The sequence below is a fragment of the Rhinolophus sinicus genome, chromosome 16 (assembly GCF_057876585.1).
Source record: "Rhinolophus sinicus isolate RSI-liver-muscle chromosome 16, RSI-T2T, whole genome shotgun sequence".
NCBI lineage: Eukaryota > Metazoa > Chordata > Mammalia > Chiroptera > Rhinolophidae > Rhinolophus > Rhinolophus sinicus.
In genome coordinates this window covers 42,676,996-42,691,493 of record NC_142516.1, presented here as the reverse complement: position 1 = coordinate 42,691,493, position 14,498 = coordinate 42,676,996, and the positions used below count along the sequence as shown (strand labels likewise).

The 14,498-nt window shown below is 36.2% G+C and overlaps 1 protein-coding gene across 3 annotated transcripts in view; it reads left to right on the top strand.

Moving 5' to 3' along the window:
* Positions 1-14,498, top strand: part of PCSK5 (proprotein convertase subtilisin/kexin type 5) — a 405,323-nt gene that overhangs the window by 71,351 nt on the left and 319,474 nt on the right. For all 3 annotated transcript variants that reach the window (XM_074330572.2, XM_019736691.3, XM_019736690.3), the window contains exon 3: positions 12,847-12,960. In XM_074330572.2, the coding sequence (XP_074186673.2) occupies positions 12,847-12,960 (114 nt within the window). The remainder of the gene's footprint in view (positions 1-12,846; positions 12,961-14,498) is intronic.

Genomic DNA, 14,498 nt, shown 5'->3' with positions numbered 1-14,498 from the left:
GCAATTTTGACGGCCCTTTCTCAAGTAGCCAGGACTCAGTAGGGTTGCTGGCAACTGTGGTCCAGACCAGCTCTCACTCCAGTGCTGAGAGCCCCAGTGTGCCAGAGTGAAACTCATTGGAGGAGGAGGGGGTACATAGAATTGCTGACAGCCCCCGGGTGTAGTAAATGCATCACATTTCCATGAACATTGACACAACAGACTCCAGGGTAAGCCATCCAAAACACACAGCATGAAAGCAGGAAGCTTGATGGGGGAGAGATGCAGCTTCTGGGTCCTCACACTGAAAATGTGTCAGATTTGATGACAGTGATGAAAATGTGTTTTCTGTCTCCTTTCCCAAGCCTCAGCCCCAGGGCTCCTGTAATTGACTGTGGTGGGTATGAATTACAAGTTCAGGGAGAGGGAGGCCTAATGGAGTGACTTGGCACTCCTGTGCTGTGACATGAAGCCCGCCAGGAAGCTGGGAGCCAGGCACTGCCTCGCCTGTGCAGAGGGCAGACGGAAGTTCCAGCCGGGGCTCTCCTCATCAGACCTTGCTCCAGATTTTTATGTGCTCTGACCTGCAAGTTTTGTCAAGTACCACCTTCCCGGAAGCCTCAGCAGTGGTTTCTGAGGTGAGGGAGCAGCACTGAAATTGAGAAAACATTTGGTTTGCTTCAGGCAACTGGATTTAGGTGAGAAAATGCCAATCCTTTTGCCGTTGGCCCAGGGATTTTGGACAGTATTTTAACCTGAGGCTGAAAGGCATGCTTCTCCCCCACACTGACCAAAGTAGCTGTTTGCTAAATATTTCAGAGGGTGATGATGGTGTTTAAGAGCTGCCACAATTCCAGTGTTTTTGTTGCAAAATACCCTTGCCCTCCCTGCCAAGTAGAAGGGTAGAGTTCAGGGAAAAAAGCCAATATAATGGAAACCCAAGTCAGAGACCCTCTCTGCATGCTGACCTTTCTCATTTCTCTCTGCTGCCTGGGGGCCTTCCATGGGGGTATCTTTGTCCAGACTTCTTCCCATCAGTGACTTCGTTCTAGTTACTTTTGGATTTTGTGCTCATTTTAGGTTTAAAAACGTAGGTTAGCCTCGAGAGAACATAGAGCACTTGTGCAGATTCCGTTGCATTTGCCCCTAAAGTTGCACGTTTATCTTATAGCAAGAGGAGGAAGAAAAGACATTGATTTTTGACCCAACCCCATTTGATTCATAGTGCTAGACTTTGCCAGCGCAACAACTGGTAGTCTCTTGATTTCCAAGATTTGAAATCTTGACAATGAAGAGATGCTGGAAAGATTAAAAAACTGAAGCTGCCAGAGTATTGAGAATGCCTCACGCTGGGGGGAAAAAAAAAGAAATGAAAACTTTGGGTATCCAATTCTGAATTTATGTACTCTTCCTGCCCCCTCAAATTTTTCCACTCATATCAGAATGATAGCAGTCGGATCTGTGAAAATTTTGAAACAAAAGCGATTGCCATTTATGTTTAACTGGCTAGAAGAACAAGACAGTACGTGAAGTGGAGCTGAATTAGTCACTAAGGAAGAGAGTTGCTTCCCGGATGAATATGTTTCATGATCATTGCTTGTGAGCCATGCAATTAGGTAGTATGTTAACTTAAGAAGCAAGATGCTGACATACTTTTGATATTTAGCGGATCACCCCATGTCCTCTGCTTGGAGAAATAATGAGAATGACTGCCCTTTCCCTTGCCAGCATTTGCCTCTTTTTATATTAATCTCAGCTGAATTGAACAATTCTCCACTCTGTACAAAATAATGCCCATCTTTGTATGCACTTGGTACACAACTTGAGAACATCCAATTTTTGCAATACAGATCTGGGAATATCTTGAATGATTTATACACAGAGTTGCAGGATTGGTCCAAGAGAACCCAAATCCATTAAGTGATTGACCCTTGGTTTTAAGAGAAAATAGTCATTCTTGCAGATATCTAAAACTTCAAATATACTGAGGGCAGAATGAGATTTTAGTTATATTTACTTTAAATGTTAAATGGATTTTATTAATTTCATTGCCTTGGCTTTCAAATCACTTTAAAAGATGCTTGTTCAAAAGACAAATATATGCAGAAGGAAGTCATGCCACTGTGTTTTTCATGCAGTGATAATCTTGATCTTAGAGTCAAGCTGAAGGGAATTACATGCTGTCCCAATTTAATTCCTGCATTAAGATTGCATTTAATCAAAAGTGTGAATTTAACCCCAGGTGGCACTCAAGACAGTAGAATTAGTTTTAGGTACTTTAGAATTCCATATCCTTTTAATACTTTTAAGCAATCAAAATTGTTTTCAAATTTCGGGTCTCATTGCTTAAATTAATTGTCCTAAAGTTTGAAATAGAAGGACCTACAATCCAAGTTTGAAAATGCAAGATTCTTTGGATATAATCTTGCCATTCACCAAGTATCTAATGACTTCATATCAGCAGCTTTTCCTTTTAATGTCCCCACTCCATATACTGGGAGCATCTGTATGTGTGTGTACATGTGCATGCACACACACTTTCCCCCCACACACACAAAAGTTGAATTCTGTTTTACACACTGGGAAGGACTTTGGCATGACTAGGAATAAGGAGCTATATTGTTTTCCAGAGAACAAATTAAACTTGTCTCAAAGACAAATATATTACATTTGAGATAAGTATAGGGTCTTGCCTTCAGAGGAGTTGAAGAAAGTTTAAGAAGTGACACATGAATGGGAAAATGAACCTGAAATGTTTTGAAATTACCTTTCCTGGAAAGGTAAAAGTAAAGCGCTCTCTCTCTCTCTCTCTCTCTCTCTCTCTCTCTCTCTCTCTCTCTATATATATATATATATATATATATATATATATATATACATATATATATATATATATATATATATATATATATGTATATATATATCTCCAGTAAAATTTAAGAACAAAAAAACCAAACTATTGCTTATGGGTACTACTACAAGTTGCTGGGATGGGCAACATTTTAAATTTAAATATTTACCAATAAGTTTTCTTTAAAGATATATGCCCTAACATTTCTTATCAGTTTGGCACCTTTTCCCGCTAGGCTTTGCATTGGTTTCTTGTATTCCTCCCTCCATATCTGCTTTTAAAATCCTACTTCCTTTGCTGTGTGCTTTGATTGTGGACTAGTCATTGATCACTAAGATCTTGGGGATGCTCTCTGTTAGGAGGGGAGAATGCAGCGCCGAGCACTGTGGGACTCATTGACGTTATGTAACCCCAGGCCCTTGTAGTATGTGAATGCCTTCTGGTCTCTGCAGTGATATTCCAGGTTCTTGACCTGTGTCAACAACTACTTCATTCTTCTATGTTTATCCATTTTAATGGTAGACCCTGTCTTTTGTTGCTTCTGAGATTTAGACTGGTAAGGTGGAGGAAATGGCCCCATCTCAAAAGATAAAAATCTGTACAGCAGTAGGTTTCAAGTAGGGGGTCAAACTGAGAAGGGTTCCATGATACAGTAACAATACAGAATTATGTATAGAATGAACACATCCTTCATTAATACATTTGTTGCTAGAAATATAATTATCCTTATGCTACGATTTTTCTGTGGCTGAAATACAAAATATCCTATTATACTTGGTAGGATGAAGCATACACCATTTTTGGCACCCTATTTAAAACTTCCTGCTATTTTTTTTAATAACTAGAAAATGTAGACATTCCTACCAAAAATATATTAATGCAATGCAAAAATAATGTCTGTTCATCTACTAGGTTGGTGCAAAAGTAATTGCGGTTTTTGCAATTATTTTTAACCTTTTAAACTGAAATTACTTTTGCACCAACCTAATATGTCTATTTATTATTTAGTATTGCCAAGCTTTGGTACTATGAATACTAAAACCTACTTTCTTTCTTCTAAAGAAGTAGGAGGAAACATGAAATTAGGATACAGGGTAGTAAGTTCTGCAGGAGCCTACATTTGTATAGCACATTATATTTTGATCCTTACAACAATAATGTCATTTTACAGATGAGAATATGGAATGCTAAGACTGTGTGATTTGTCCAAAGTGCCCAGGCTGGTAATTGGTGGTACTCTACCAGGAACTCAGGGAGCATGCTTTCCCGTTTCATTATTCTGCACTGCCTATTTGTGGCATAGTCTAGCCCAGCTCAACTCCTCTGAATGTATAAAGAGCATACACGAGATATTTTTACACATAGCTCCAGAAATAACTACAGTTGACTCTTGAACAATGTGGGGGTTAGAGGTGCTGACCACCCGTGCAGTTGAAAAGCCGCGTATAACTTCTGACTTCTCCAAAACCTAACTACTAAGTCTACTGTTGACAGGAAGCCTTACTGATAACATAAACAGTCGATGAATACATATTTTGTATGTTATATGTATTGTATACTGTATTCTTACAATAAATTAAGCTAAAGAAAAGAAGATGGGATTAAGAAAACCACAAGGAAAATACATTTAGAGTATTGTACTGTATTTATCGGCGCTGTAATTTACACCATCTGTTTACAAGATGAATTGTCTCTGTCAGCATCTACATCATTATTGTCTTAAATGATGCAAAACACTGTATATACTAACACTAGACATCAAAAATGAAAAGATAATGTGAAAAATAAATTGTATTTATTTACAGGTGTAATGATTTATGCATTGATTATAAGGAAACAGTAATGTAATTATTTTATGGTAGCCTAGTGTAATCAATAGGATTGCTTCATGGTAGTAAGCAAATCTCCAAAAAATTTGCAATATATTTATTGAAAATAATCCCCCTGTAAGTGGACCTGTGTAGTACATACCTGTGTTGTTCAATTGTCAACTATACCTTGCTTTTTAAATATAACCTAATGTTAAATTGTTTTATAAGATTTGTCCAACAACACATATTATGTCCTTTTTTCATGGAGTTGCAGAGTTGGTAATTGATATGTCTGAGATTGGAAGATTAAGTAACTATGTCTTCTGATTCCCATGTATAGGTGTTCTGCATCTGTTGCTGTACTAAATAGTATTTTATGCCCCTACCTTTTCTTTGTGCTTCATACTTGGGATTCTTTCTATCCTAGAAATCATATTATAATTTATCTGCCGTTTAGATGACATAGAACCTGTGATTTTTACTATATAATTGAAAGGACAGAATCTGCATCAAAACCTTACTAGACCAGTTTATAGTGCCTAACATCTCTAGATCTGGGCAAGAGCGTCCCCATGCTTTAGTGGGCCGTCTTCAGCCTTGTTTCAGCTGAGTTTGTTCCTATCAGCTGAAGACTTGATGACATGCCCACCCTGAACCTGTGTCACCTCCTGGATCATATTCCCGGTACCCAGAGCCCAGCGTTAGTTTACCAGATGTTTGGGAATCCGCTTCCATATTGTGTTTGAATCTCCCACCTCATCTATCCACTGGAGGGTGAAATGTACTCCTCGTATGCCTACTCCTAGGCCTTGAAGGATTGTGGCCCGTGGATGAGGTATAGACAAAAAGACGTACATCAGATGGGCATTCTAGGGCTTTTGCGTTAGTTACTAATGTTGCCTATATTATTTTCTTTGCGATGTTTATGTGGCTGGTTCCTTATTATTCGGGATTCTATTAAAATATCACATCTTTCAAAGAGGACTTTTTTGACCACCTTATCTAAAATAATCTCCTCCTCTACAACCACTGTTGACCTCCTTACATTACACCATTTAGCACTATGAAAGTCTGTTATGTAATCTTTTACTGATTTCCATGCTTAATGCCTAACCCTCACTAGCCTGGAAACTGCTTGAAGGCAGGAAATTGGTCTTTTTGTTCACTGCCATTCTGTAGCATCCAGAACAGTCTGCCACATAGTGCGTACTCAATATAATATTTTTATTGAGTAGAATAGACAAATGAAAGAAAGTGTCTTGAGGGTGAGGAATGCATTTTACTGCTTTCATTGGATGTAACCATTTGTTTTTCCCCTTTTACATGTTATCAGAAGTGGGGGGGAAACAACAGGCAAAAGATTAGAAAATTTAAGTTGTAGAAGCGTGCAAAGAATAGTGGAATAGTTTAAAGGGAGAAAAATGACTTTAATTTTCTGAAAGTAAGTAATACAGTTAGAACAATAATGTAATGAGTTTTTCACTAACCAAAATAGAGCCAGATTAAATTGATAACACATTTCTAAACATTTGGCTGTCTTGGAGAAAGCCAACTAATTATAAAATGGTATGGCAGTTAAAGCTTTTCACTTTGGCATGTATTATCTTCTATTACACTGTTCTGAATGTATATGTGGTATTTATTTCACAGCTTTCTTCTGAATGACCTTTCAAAAATTGTATGATTCCTCATATTCCTAACTAGATGACTTTCTAACATAAGCCTCTGATATTTGCAGTCATTAAATAGGATTCAAAGTGCCTATGTCAAGCAAATCGAGTAAAAATTCTCCACCAAAGAAAAAGTAATGCATATTTTGTTCACAAGTAGCTATCTGAAATGAGCAAAATTCAGACAATTCCTTTAGAAAAGAAAAAAGAGTGACTCAGATCAAATAACAATGTTAATATTTTAGTAACTCACTAATCACCAGTTAGTTGCTAGATGGAGCAAGATTTAAAGAATAGAATACTCTCATCTAAACACATACTTTTAGTAGATTCTCTGATTCTTTCATTGATTAACATTGATTTCTTGACCAGAGTTTCAGAAACCTTTTGGGCTATGTTGGCTTCAGATTTTAGGGCTTGGGCGCATACTTGTTGGTACTCAATTATTGTCTTCACGATCCTTTTATTCTCTTTTGAACACAGGGAGAAATCTCTTCATGTTCTTTTCCCCATTTTGTCAAAGCTAGACCAAAAAAAAAAAAAAAAGGATTTGAAACATGGAATCCCATATATTTTATTTCCTGGCAACTGTTTTATTCAAATCATGAAAAGAGTAATATAATTTACTACATTCCTTTCTAAATATTAATCTTGCCTGTTCACAGAATGACCAAAGACATTTTATCAACTGGAGCACTTACTTCACCTCTCTATTGCATTTCACACAAACTTTTTATTCCTGGTCAATTCAGAGAAGAGACTATATAGATAAAATTTCAAAGCTAGAAGAAAGAGACCAGAGAGCATATTTGGTCTATCTTCTCTCATTTTACAGATAAACGAGGCCCACAAAGATTTTACAAGGTCACACAGGTGGCTAGTGGCAAATGTAAGATTATAAATCAAGTTCCCCAGATTCCTATCACTTTGTTATTTATCCATCTTTTCATACTGTTTATCATGCTGTAGAACATAATGTAAAACCCTCTAAGACACATTTTTATACAATTTTTCTCCTTATTGATTTTTAAAAATATGTTGTAATTTAAGCATTTGGTCACATTTGAAGTCATTAGGCTATATGGTGGTAATCGACCAATGGAATATGTTGAAAGAAATTTTAAATTGGATAGGTAGCATGTTCATATAGTTCAAAAGTAACAAGGTCTTAAAAGGCATTTCCCTCCTATCCTATGTCCCAGTCACCTAATTATTCCCCCAGAGAGCAACCAGTGTTATCAGGGTTTTTTGTGTAATCACTTCAGAGAGATGCAAAAATTGAAGTATCCGTTATAGCCTGTACCTTACCTTTTTTTTTTTTTTTTTTTTTTTTTTCATTTTAAACTGTAACATGGAGACTGTTCTCTGCCAGTATGTGAAGTCCATTTCAGTCTCTTTTGTGGTTGCAGTGTACTCCATTGTGTGGCTGTTATTATTTATATAATCGATCCCTATCAATATACGAGTATATTCAGGTTGTCTACAACTTTCAGTAAGTACTAGCAGTGCTTCACTAAATAACCTTGCGTGTTTGCATGTATAAATAAATATGTAGGATAAAATTCTAAAGTTAGAATTAACTTCTTTTAGAATTTTGTAGATATTGTCTATTTACTCATTATAGATTTGTAGGTTTATATTTCCATTACCATTACATGAGAATGACGATTTTCTCACCCCCTCGCTAATCAATATGTTATTAATATTTAGATTGTTTATATCTGAAAGGTGAAAAGTGGTATCTTAGTGTAATATTAATTTAATTTTGTCTTTATATGCATGAGGTAAGGCATGCGTATTTTTTTATGTTTAAGGAACTTGATTTACCTTGTCAGAGATTACTGTACTGGTAGCCTTTGCCTGTTTTCCAGTTGAATTTTTCTCTTATCGATTGTAGGAACTCTATATATATTTGGGACATAGCCTATTGTCTGTGGTGGGAACTGTAAACATTTCCCCAATTTGTCCTTTGCTTTTGAAGCTTTTTTGCCATGCCAAATTTATTTTTTATGTATTTGAATTCATCAATTTTTTTCCTAAATCACTTTTTTCCAATTATACTTAGACAAGCATTTTCCACTCTTAGATTATATTTTTAAATCTCTCATATTTCTCATGTTCTTTTATGGTTTTATTTGTTTACTTTTCCATTTAAATATGATTCATTTGGAATCGATCCTGGTGTAAGATGTGAGAATGGTTTCAATTTTAATGTTTTTCCTCAGTTAGTTACTGTTCAAACATCATTTATGAAATAATCTGTTATTCCCCTCTGATTTAGGATAGCACCTTTATCATATACTATGTTCTTACATATTTTGGGTCAGTTTCTTGACTTTCCATTTTATTCCATTAACATATCTGTACATATTTGCTACCAAAGAATGTTTTAATCATTAGCTTTAATAGATTTTAATATCTAAAAGGCACACATTTTTAAAGTGACACCATTTTTTTTTTAATTTCAGCTTTATTGAGGCATAATTGACATATAAAGTTGTAAGATATTACAGTGTATACCAATCTGATACACACACACACACACACATACACATTGTGGAAGGACCCCCCCACCCCGCCATCTAGTAATTAGCATGTGCATCACCTCACATATTTATTCTTTTTGTGTGTGTGAGAAATTTAAGTTTAACTCTTGGCAAATTTCAATTATACAATACAGTGTTATCACCTATAGTCACCATATTATACATTAGATCTTGGACTTCATTCATTTTATAGCTGAAAGTTTATATCCTTTCACAAGCCTCTATTTCCTCCTCCACCCTTCAGCCCCTGGCAACCACTTCTCTACTCTCTGATTCTATGTTTGACTTTTTCTTTAGATTCCACATATAAGTCAAACCATGTAGTATTATCTCTCATGATACCATATTTTGTTTTCCATTTATATTTACATAATAACATGTATAACGTATATTCGTATGACAACATCTTTTTCTCCTATTGGTGACAAATTGCCTTCCTCATGCATATGGTATCAGAAAGCTGGTAAATTCCAAAATAATGAAATATGAATTCAGCTGAGTTTGTGGGGGTAGGCGTCCCATTATTATCAGTTAATACGCTTGGCTTGACAAGTGAAATCTGGTGAAAGACAACGTCTTTAGCAAAGATTCTGAAGAGACAATGCCTGATGTTCACTTGGGCTAAGTAGGGATGAGGGAGAGAGCTGTGAATAAAGGGAAGGAGTGTCCTTAAAACCAGGCAGCACATGTATGTTGAAATTAGTGGAGAATAGACTGATGATTTTCAAGGTCATGTAGTTTTTATACTCTGGGTTAACTGTCGTTCCTTAATACACAGGAAATAGCACTTTCAGAATTTAAACCAGTACTTTTTTTCTTCTCCTGGGCTGACCATAGTTTTATGAAGATGAATTTCTAAGTGTCTTTCCTTTGCGTTGGGCTTCTTGGCAAGAAATGAAATCTGTATAATGCATTACCTCTGAGCTTTTTCTTAAAGGGCTCAAGGACAGACATATGGATAATAGTTTAAAAATACAAATATGGTGTTTCCAGTCATAGAAATCTTCCGATCCAAGAGATGCTTTCCCCACTTTCTAAAAATTGTAGGGCTATATACGCATACTCATAAAGCACCGAGGTAAAATACATGGTATCTGACTCTAAAAAAAAATCCCCACTGTACTTTTCTTGAGTATTACAGCCCTGTGATCAGACAGAGTAACTTATAGTCAAATCTAGATGCCAAGTTGCTGTGCCACCTTCTAACCACCAAGCCCTGTAACTAAGCATTTTTGTTTGGTAAAATTACAGAAGAGATGCTGTTTGGTAAGATATTTTGTTCTATTTTAGTACATATAGTTCATCTAGGAAAATGACTATCACTTGGTTTTCTCACATGCTTATCCCATTTGTGTGTGAGTATTGTGTGTGTGTAGGGTAACGTACATTGTAGAAACAATTATCCACCCTTGCCTCAGTACAGACTTGTCCTGATCTCTAGAAATCTCTATATTGAGTCCACACTGGGGGAGATTTGGCACTTTCTGGTTTATACACTCATGTATGTTGGCAGTTTGGAATTTATGGAGGCTCTGTTAGGAAAAGCAACTGCCAATATAGGATTAGTTTGAAAAAAGTTTTATATCTAAACAGATCTGTAGTTTTCTTTTATCAAGTGTGCAAATATGAAATGGTTCAGTCTTATTGGGATAAGACTTACAGACAGGAATATAAGGATTACAAATGTAATTTGCATAGTCAAAATTTTCATAAACAGTCTGATTAATACAGTGATAGGGCCAGCATCAGATGTCAGTGATGGTGATAATTTCATTTTTATGAAGTAGAGAATTGTGGAATACTTGCTAAATATTCCTTGGTAAAATGTTAAGTCTTTCAAAGGCAAAGACTATTCTTTCTCATCTTCATATTCCCAGCACAGTGTCTGGTATAGAATTGGCACTTAAAGCTTTTGGAGTGAATAAATGAGTGAATGAAATTCATTCCTTGGAAAGATTGTTTGAAATGAAGAGATTAAAATGTTTCCTGGAAATTGAAAAGTATATGCATGCCCATGCTTGCTGTTCCACTTTGATTGAGAAGGAAATTGATTTTTTTCCTGCATTTTTAGAAACAGTTACTTAAAAACTACTCTCTTCATTTAAAAAAAAAAAAAGAAAATTACACCATTTTTAATACCATAAGAGATTCAATGTGATTTCTAAAATGTGTTCTATTGGATTAAAGACAAAACAAGGTTCCTATTAGCTTCCCTGACAACTATTGTCCAATAGTTTAAAGAAATAACATGTAATACCTTTTATCCAGTGTGCTTGCGAGTGTAGAGGGGCGGAGGGGTGGTATAGAATGATTCGGTGCCAAACAGTGACTTGGTCTACATTAATTAAAACAGGATCAGAATAACTTGCATTTTCTAGAATATTATTTTGCATTTATTGGCTTTTTTTCTGTACCAGTTTTGCTTAAAGGACCTATCAGAGCAGCCACATACATACATGATGCTTAGCTGTGATTCTAATTATAAATATTATAGATTTCATATTTATTTAAGAGGCTGTGAGATTTAGTTTGCTTTGTTAGTGATGTAACTGGGAAGTCACTATTTAAATACACCTGGCATATCAGTATTCCTGTTGCATGTTTTTCCCAGTGTGAGAAACGTAGAAATTTATTCGTTTGGCTCTTGGCCTTTAGTCCTTTATTTACAGCTCTGCATTTTAAGCTTGTTAATCAGTACCTTAGCATTCCTTCTCCTCCAGTAATCTTTAATCAAGTAGGCAAGAGAGGTTTTGAAATTTTTACTGAATGGGTGGGTATAGAATCACAGTAGTGGACTACACAGTCCCCCCATTTTTAATTCCTTTGTGGAGAGAAGGGATAAATGGTGGAACAGAACATTTTAGAGTATTGTGACTAAAACTAGCTATGGCCAGAATAATTAAACAAGGGAAAATTTGGAAACAAATTGTAGAATGCCATCGGGCTGATACTGCATTTGAGACGCTCCATCAAAATGGAACATGCTTATTTTTCCATATTGTTGCCATAATGATTACCTGTTTTATAAAATACCCTAATTTATATTCTGATCATTTAGTTTATAATGCTGTATTAAACTCAGAGTTCCAAGTTGCTTTGTTTAAGCAAAAGTTGCAACTAAATATTAAGACTTTCTCAAATGTGGTGGGTTTGAAATGAATTTTAGAGTAGGCGAGGAGCCTATGGATCAGAAAATTTAGTAACTTGTCTTTTTCTTCTTTTTTTTTTGCCAGAGACCGGTCTAGAGGTTTGGTTTTCTGATTCACCAAATTAGTGCTTTTTCCACCATACTGTTCTAGAAAGCCATTTTTTGAAAATTTGTGATCTTAAAGCATTTGATCCCAGGATGATTTTTAAATTTGATGTATAATCCCAGAACATTAAAAAATTTTGTTGTAAAGTATAAGGCAGGGGTCATACGCTGTGTCCTGTGGGCCAAATACAGTCTGCCATCTGTTTTTGTACGTAAAGTTTTATTGGGAACACAGTCACTCCCAGTCATTTACACTGTATTGCCTAATGGTGCTACAACGTCAGAATGAGTAGTTTTGCAACAGAGATCATATGACCTGCAAAGCCTAAAATATTTATTGTCTGGACCTTTGTAGAAAAAGTTTGTTGACCTTTAGTATAAGATAAGGGTGAAAAAAAATTACCTTAGAATTAACACTATCAATTTGAATAAATGATAAATAAAGTATGCTTTTTGAAAAGGCTGAAAGACTAGCATATTGTTGAGAGACATGAGTGATCTGTCATAAAGACAAAACAACAACAACAACAACAAAAAACTACCTGGATTGAAAATAAAATAAAACTAGGTTTTTAGAGAATCTCTGAGCCCCTGGACTCAGAGATTCTAGTTGCCAGAATGAAGCCTGTGACTTAAACAGAATTGACTCAAGATGGGAAATACTTCAGACTGTCATTTATGTTATGCTAACCCTGACGGAACTTGAACACTCACCAGATGTCCTTCTGCTTGGCAGGTGGAATGGATCCAACAGCAAGTGGTAAAAAAACGGACCAAGAGAGATTATGACTTCAGTCGTGCCCAGTCTACTTACTTCAATGATCCCAAGTGGCCAAGCATGTGGTATATGGTAAGTTCTCCTGGCCTGGGGCCAGGCCAGATTCGTGTTGTACAGGCAACATCTGCTGGGACTGGAAGGATACAGAAACAGTCCCCGGGAACTTTTTCCTGTTTCAAGAACTCATCATTTGAGATTGGTTGATGGCCTAAGATGTTTTCTGGATTTTTTTTTTCCAATTAAAGTTTATTGGAGTGACAATGGTTAGTTACATAGGTATCAAGTGTACAATTCTGTAATACATCATCTATATGTCACATTGTGTGTTCACCACCCAGAGTCAGTTCTCCTTCCATCACCATAGATTTGCCCCCATTTACCCTCATCTACCATCTCCCTCCCCCCTTACCCTCTGGTAACCACTAAATTATTGTTTGTGTCTATGAATTTTTGTTTCTTTGTTTCTTATTCCTTTGTTGCTTTCAGTTTCGTATACCAATATCAGTGAAATCATATGGTTCTCAACTTTTTCTGTGTGACTTATTTTGCTTAGCATAATAATCTCAAGATCCATCCATGTTGTCGCAAATAGCACTATTTCATCTTTTCTTATGGTGCAATAGTATCTTCTTTATCCAATCTTCTGATGGCTATCACCAACAAGACAAATAATAACAAGTGTTGGAGAGGCTGTGGAGAAAAAGGAACCCTCACACACTGTTGCTGGGAATGAAGATTGGTGCAGCCACTATGGAAGGCAGCTTGGAGGTTTCTGAATCTTTTTGGGATTTAGTTCTTTGGTTGTAAGGAGAAAGCAAAGGGAGTTACAATTTACAGAATTTCTGTTTGAAAACTTACTTTGTATAGTAGCTTTCTAAGTTTGGACTAATAGATAGAAAACTATATTAAGGTGTGCACACTCTTAGGCCTTTCAATAATCACATTCACCTCTGATACACATTTATTTACTCCACCTTGAAACCAGTCTGGTTAATGGATACTGGCTCTTGGAAATCATTGAAATGGCTCTACTTGTAAATAACAGATCACTGACTCAAGTCATCTGATGTATGCCTTCTCACTTTCGGTAATAGTTTTAAAAACTAGAATTGGAAAAATCTAGTTGGAAAGTTTGACTTGTAGCTAGTTTAGTGGTTCAAGCAAAATCTTCAGTGAGGGAAACTTACTTAACATGTTGGTAAGAGTGGTCTACAAGTTCACTTGACATTGCTGCCTTTGAAAATATATTTCTCTAGCCTTAGGGTTTTATGTTCATGGTCCCTGAGAATTTGATTGGAATATGTCGTTTATTCTTAATCATGAAATCTGTATGTCAGCAATATGCTCTGTAATCTGCAAAAAGACGTTTCGATTTCTCTCTTCTGAAGATCTTTATTGCTAGTAATTGGCAGTATCTTTCTCCTAATCTACTTTATGTTTCTCAGTCTCTGTCCTTGCTTCTCTACAAATGTGTAGTGTTTTGCATACCTGCCTCATGCTTTCCTGTCTCCTTGCCTTTCACTCCTTCTACCTGGAGTGCTCATCCCACCCTCTCCTACTTCCTCAGCTCAGGATACTCCTCCCATTGTTCCGAGCCCCCTCCAAAGCTG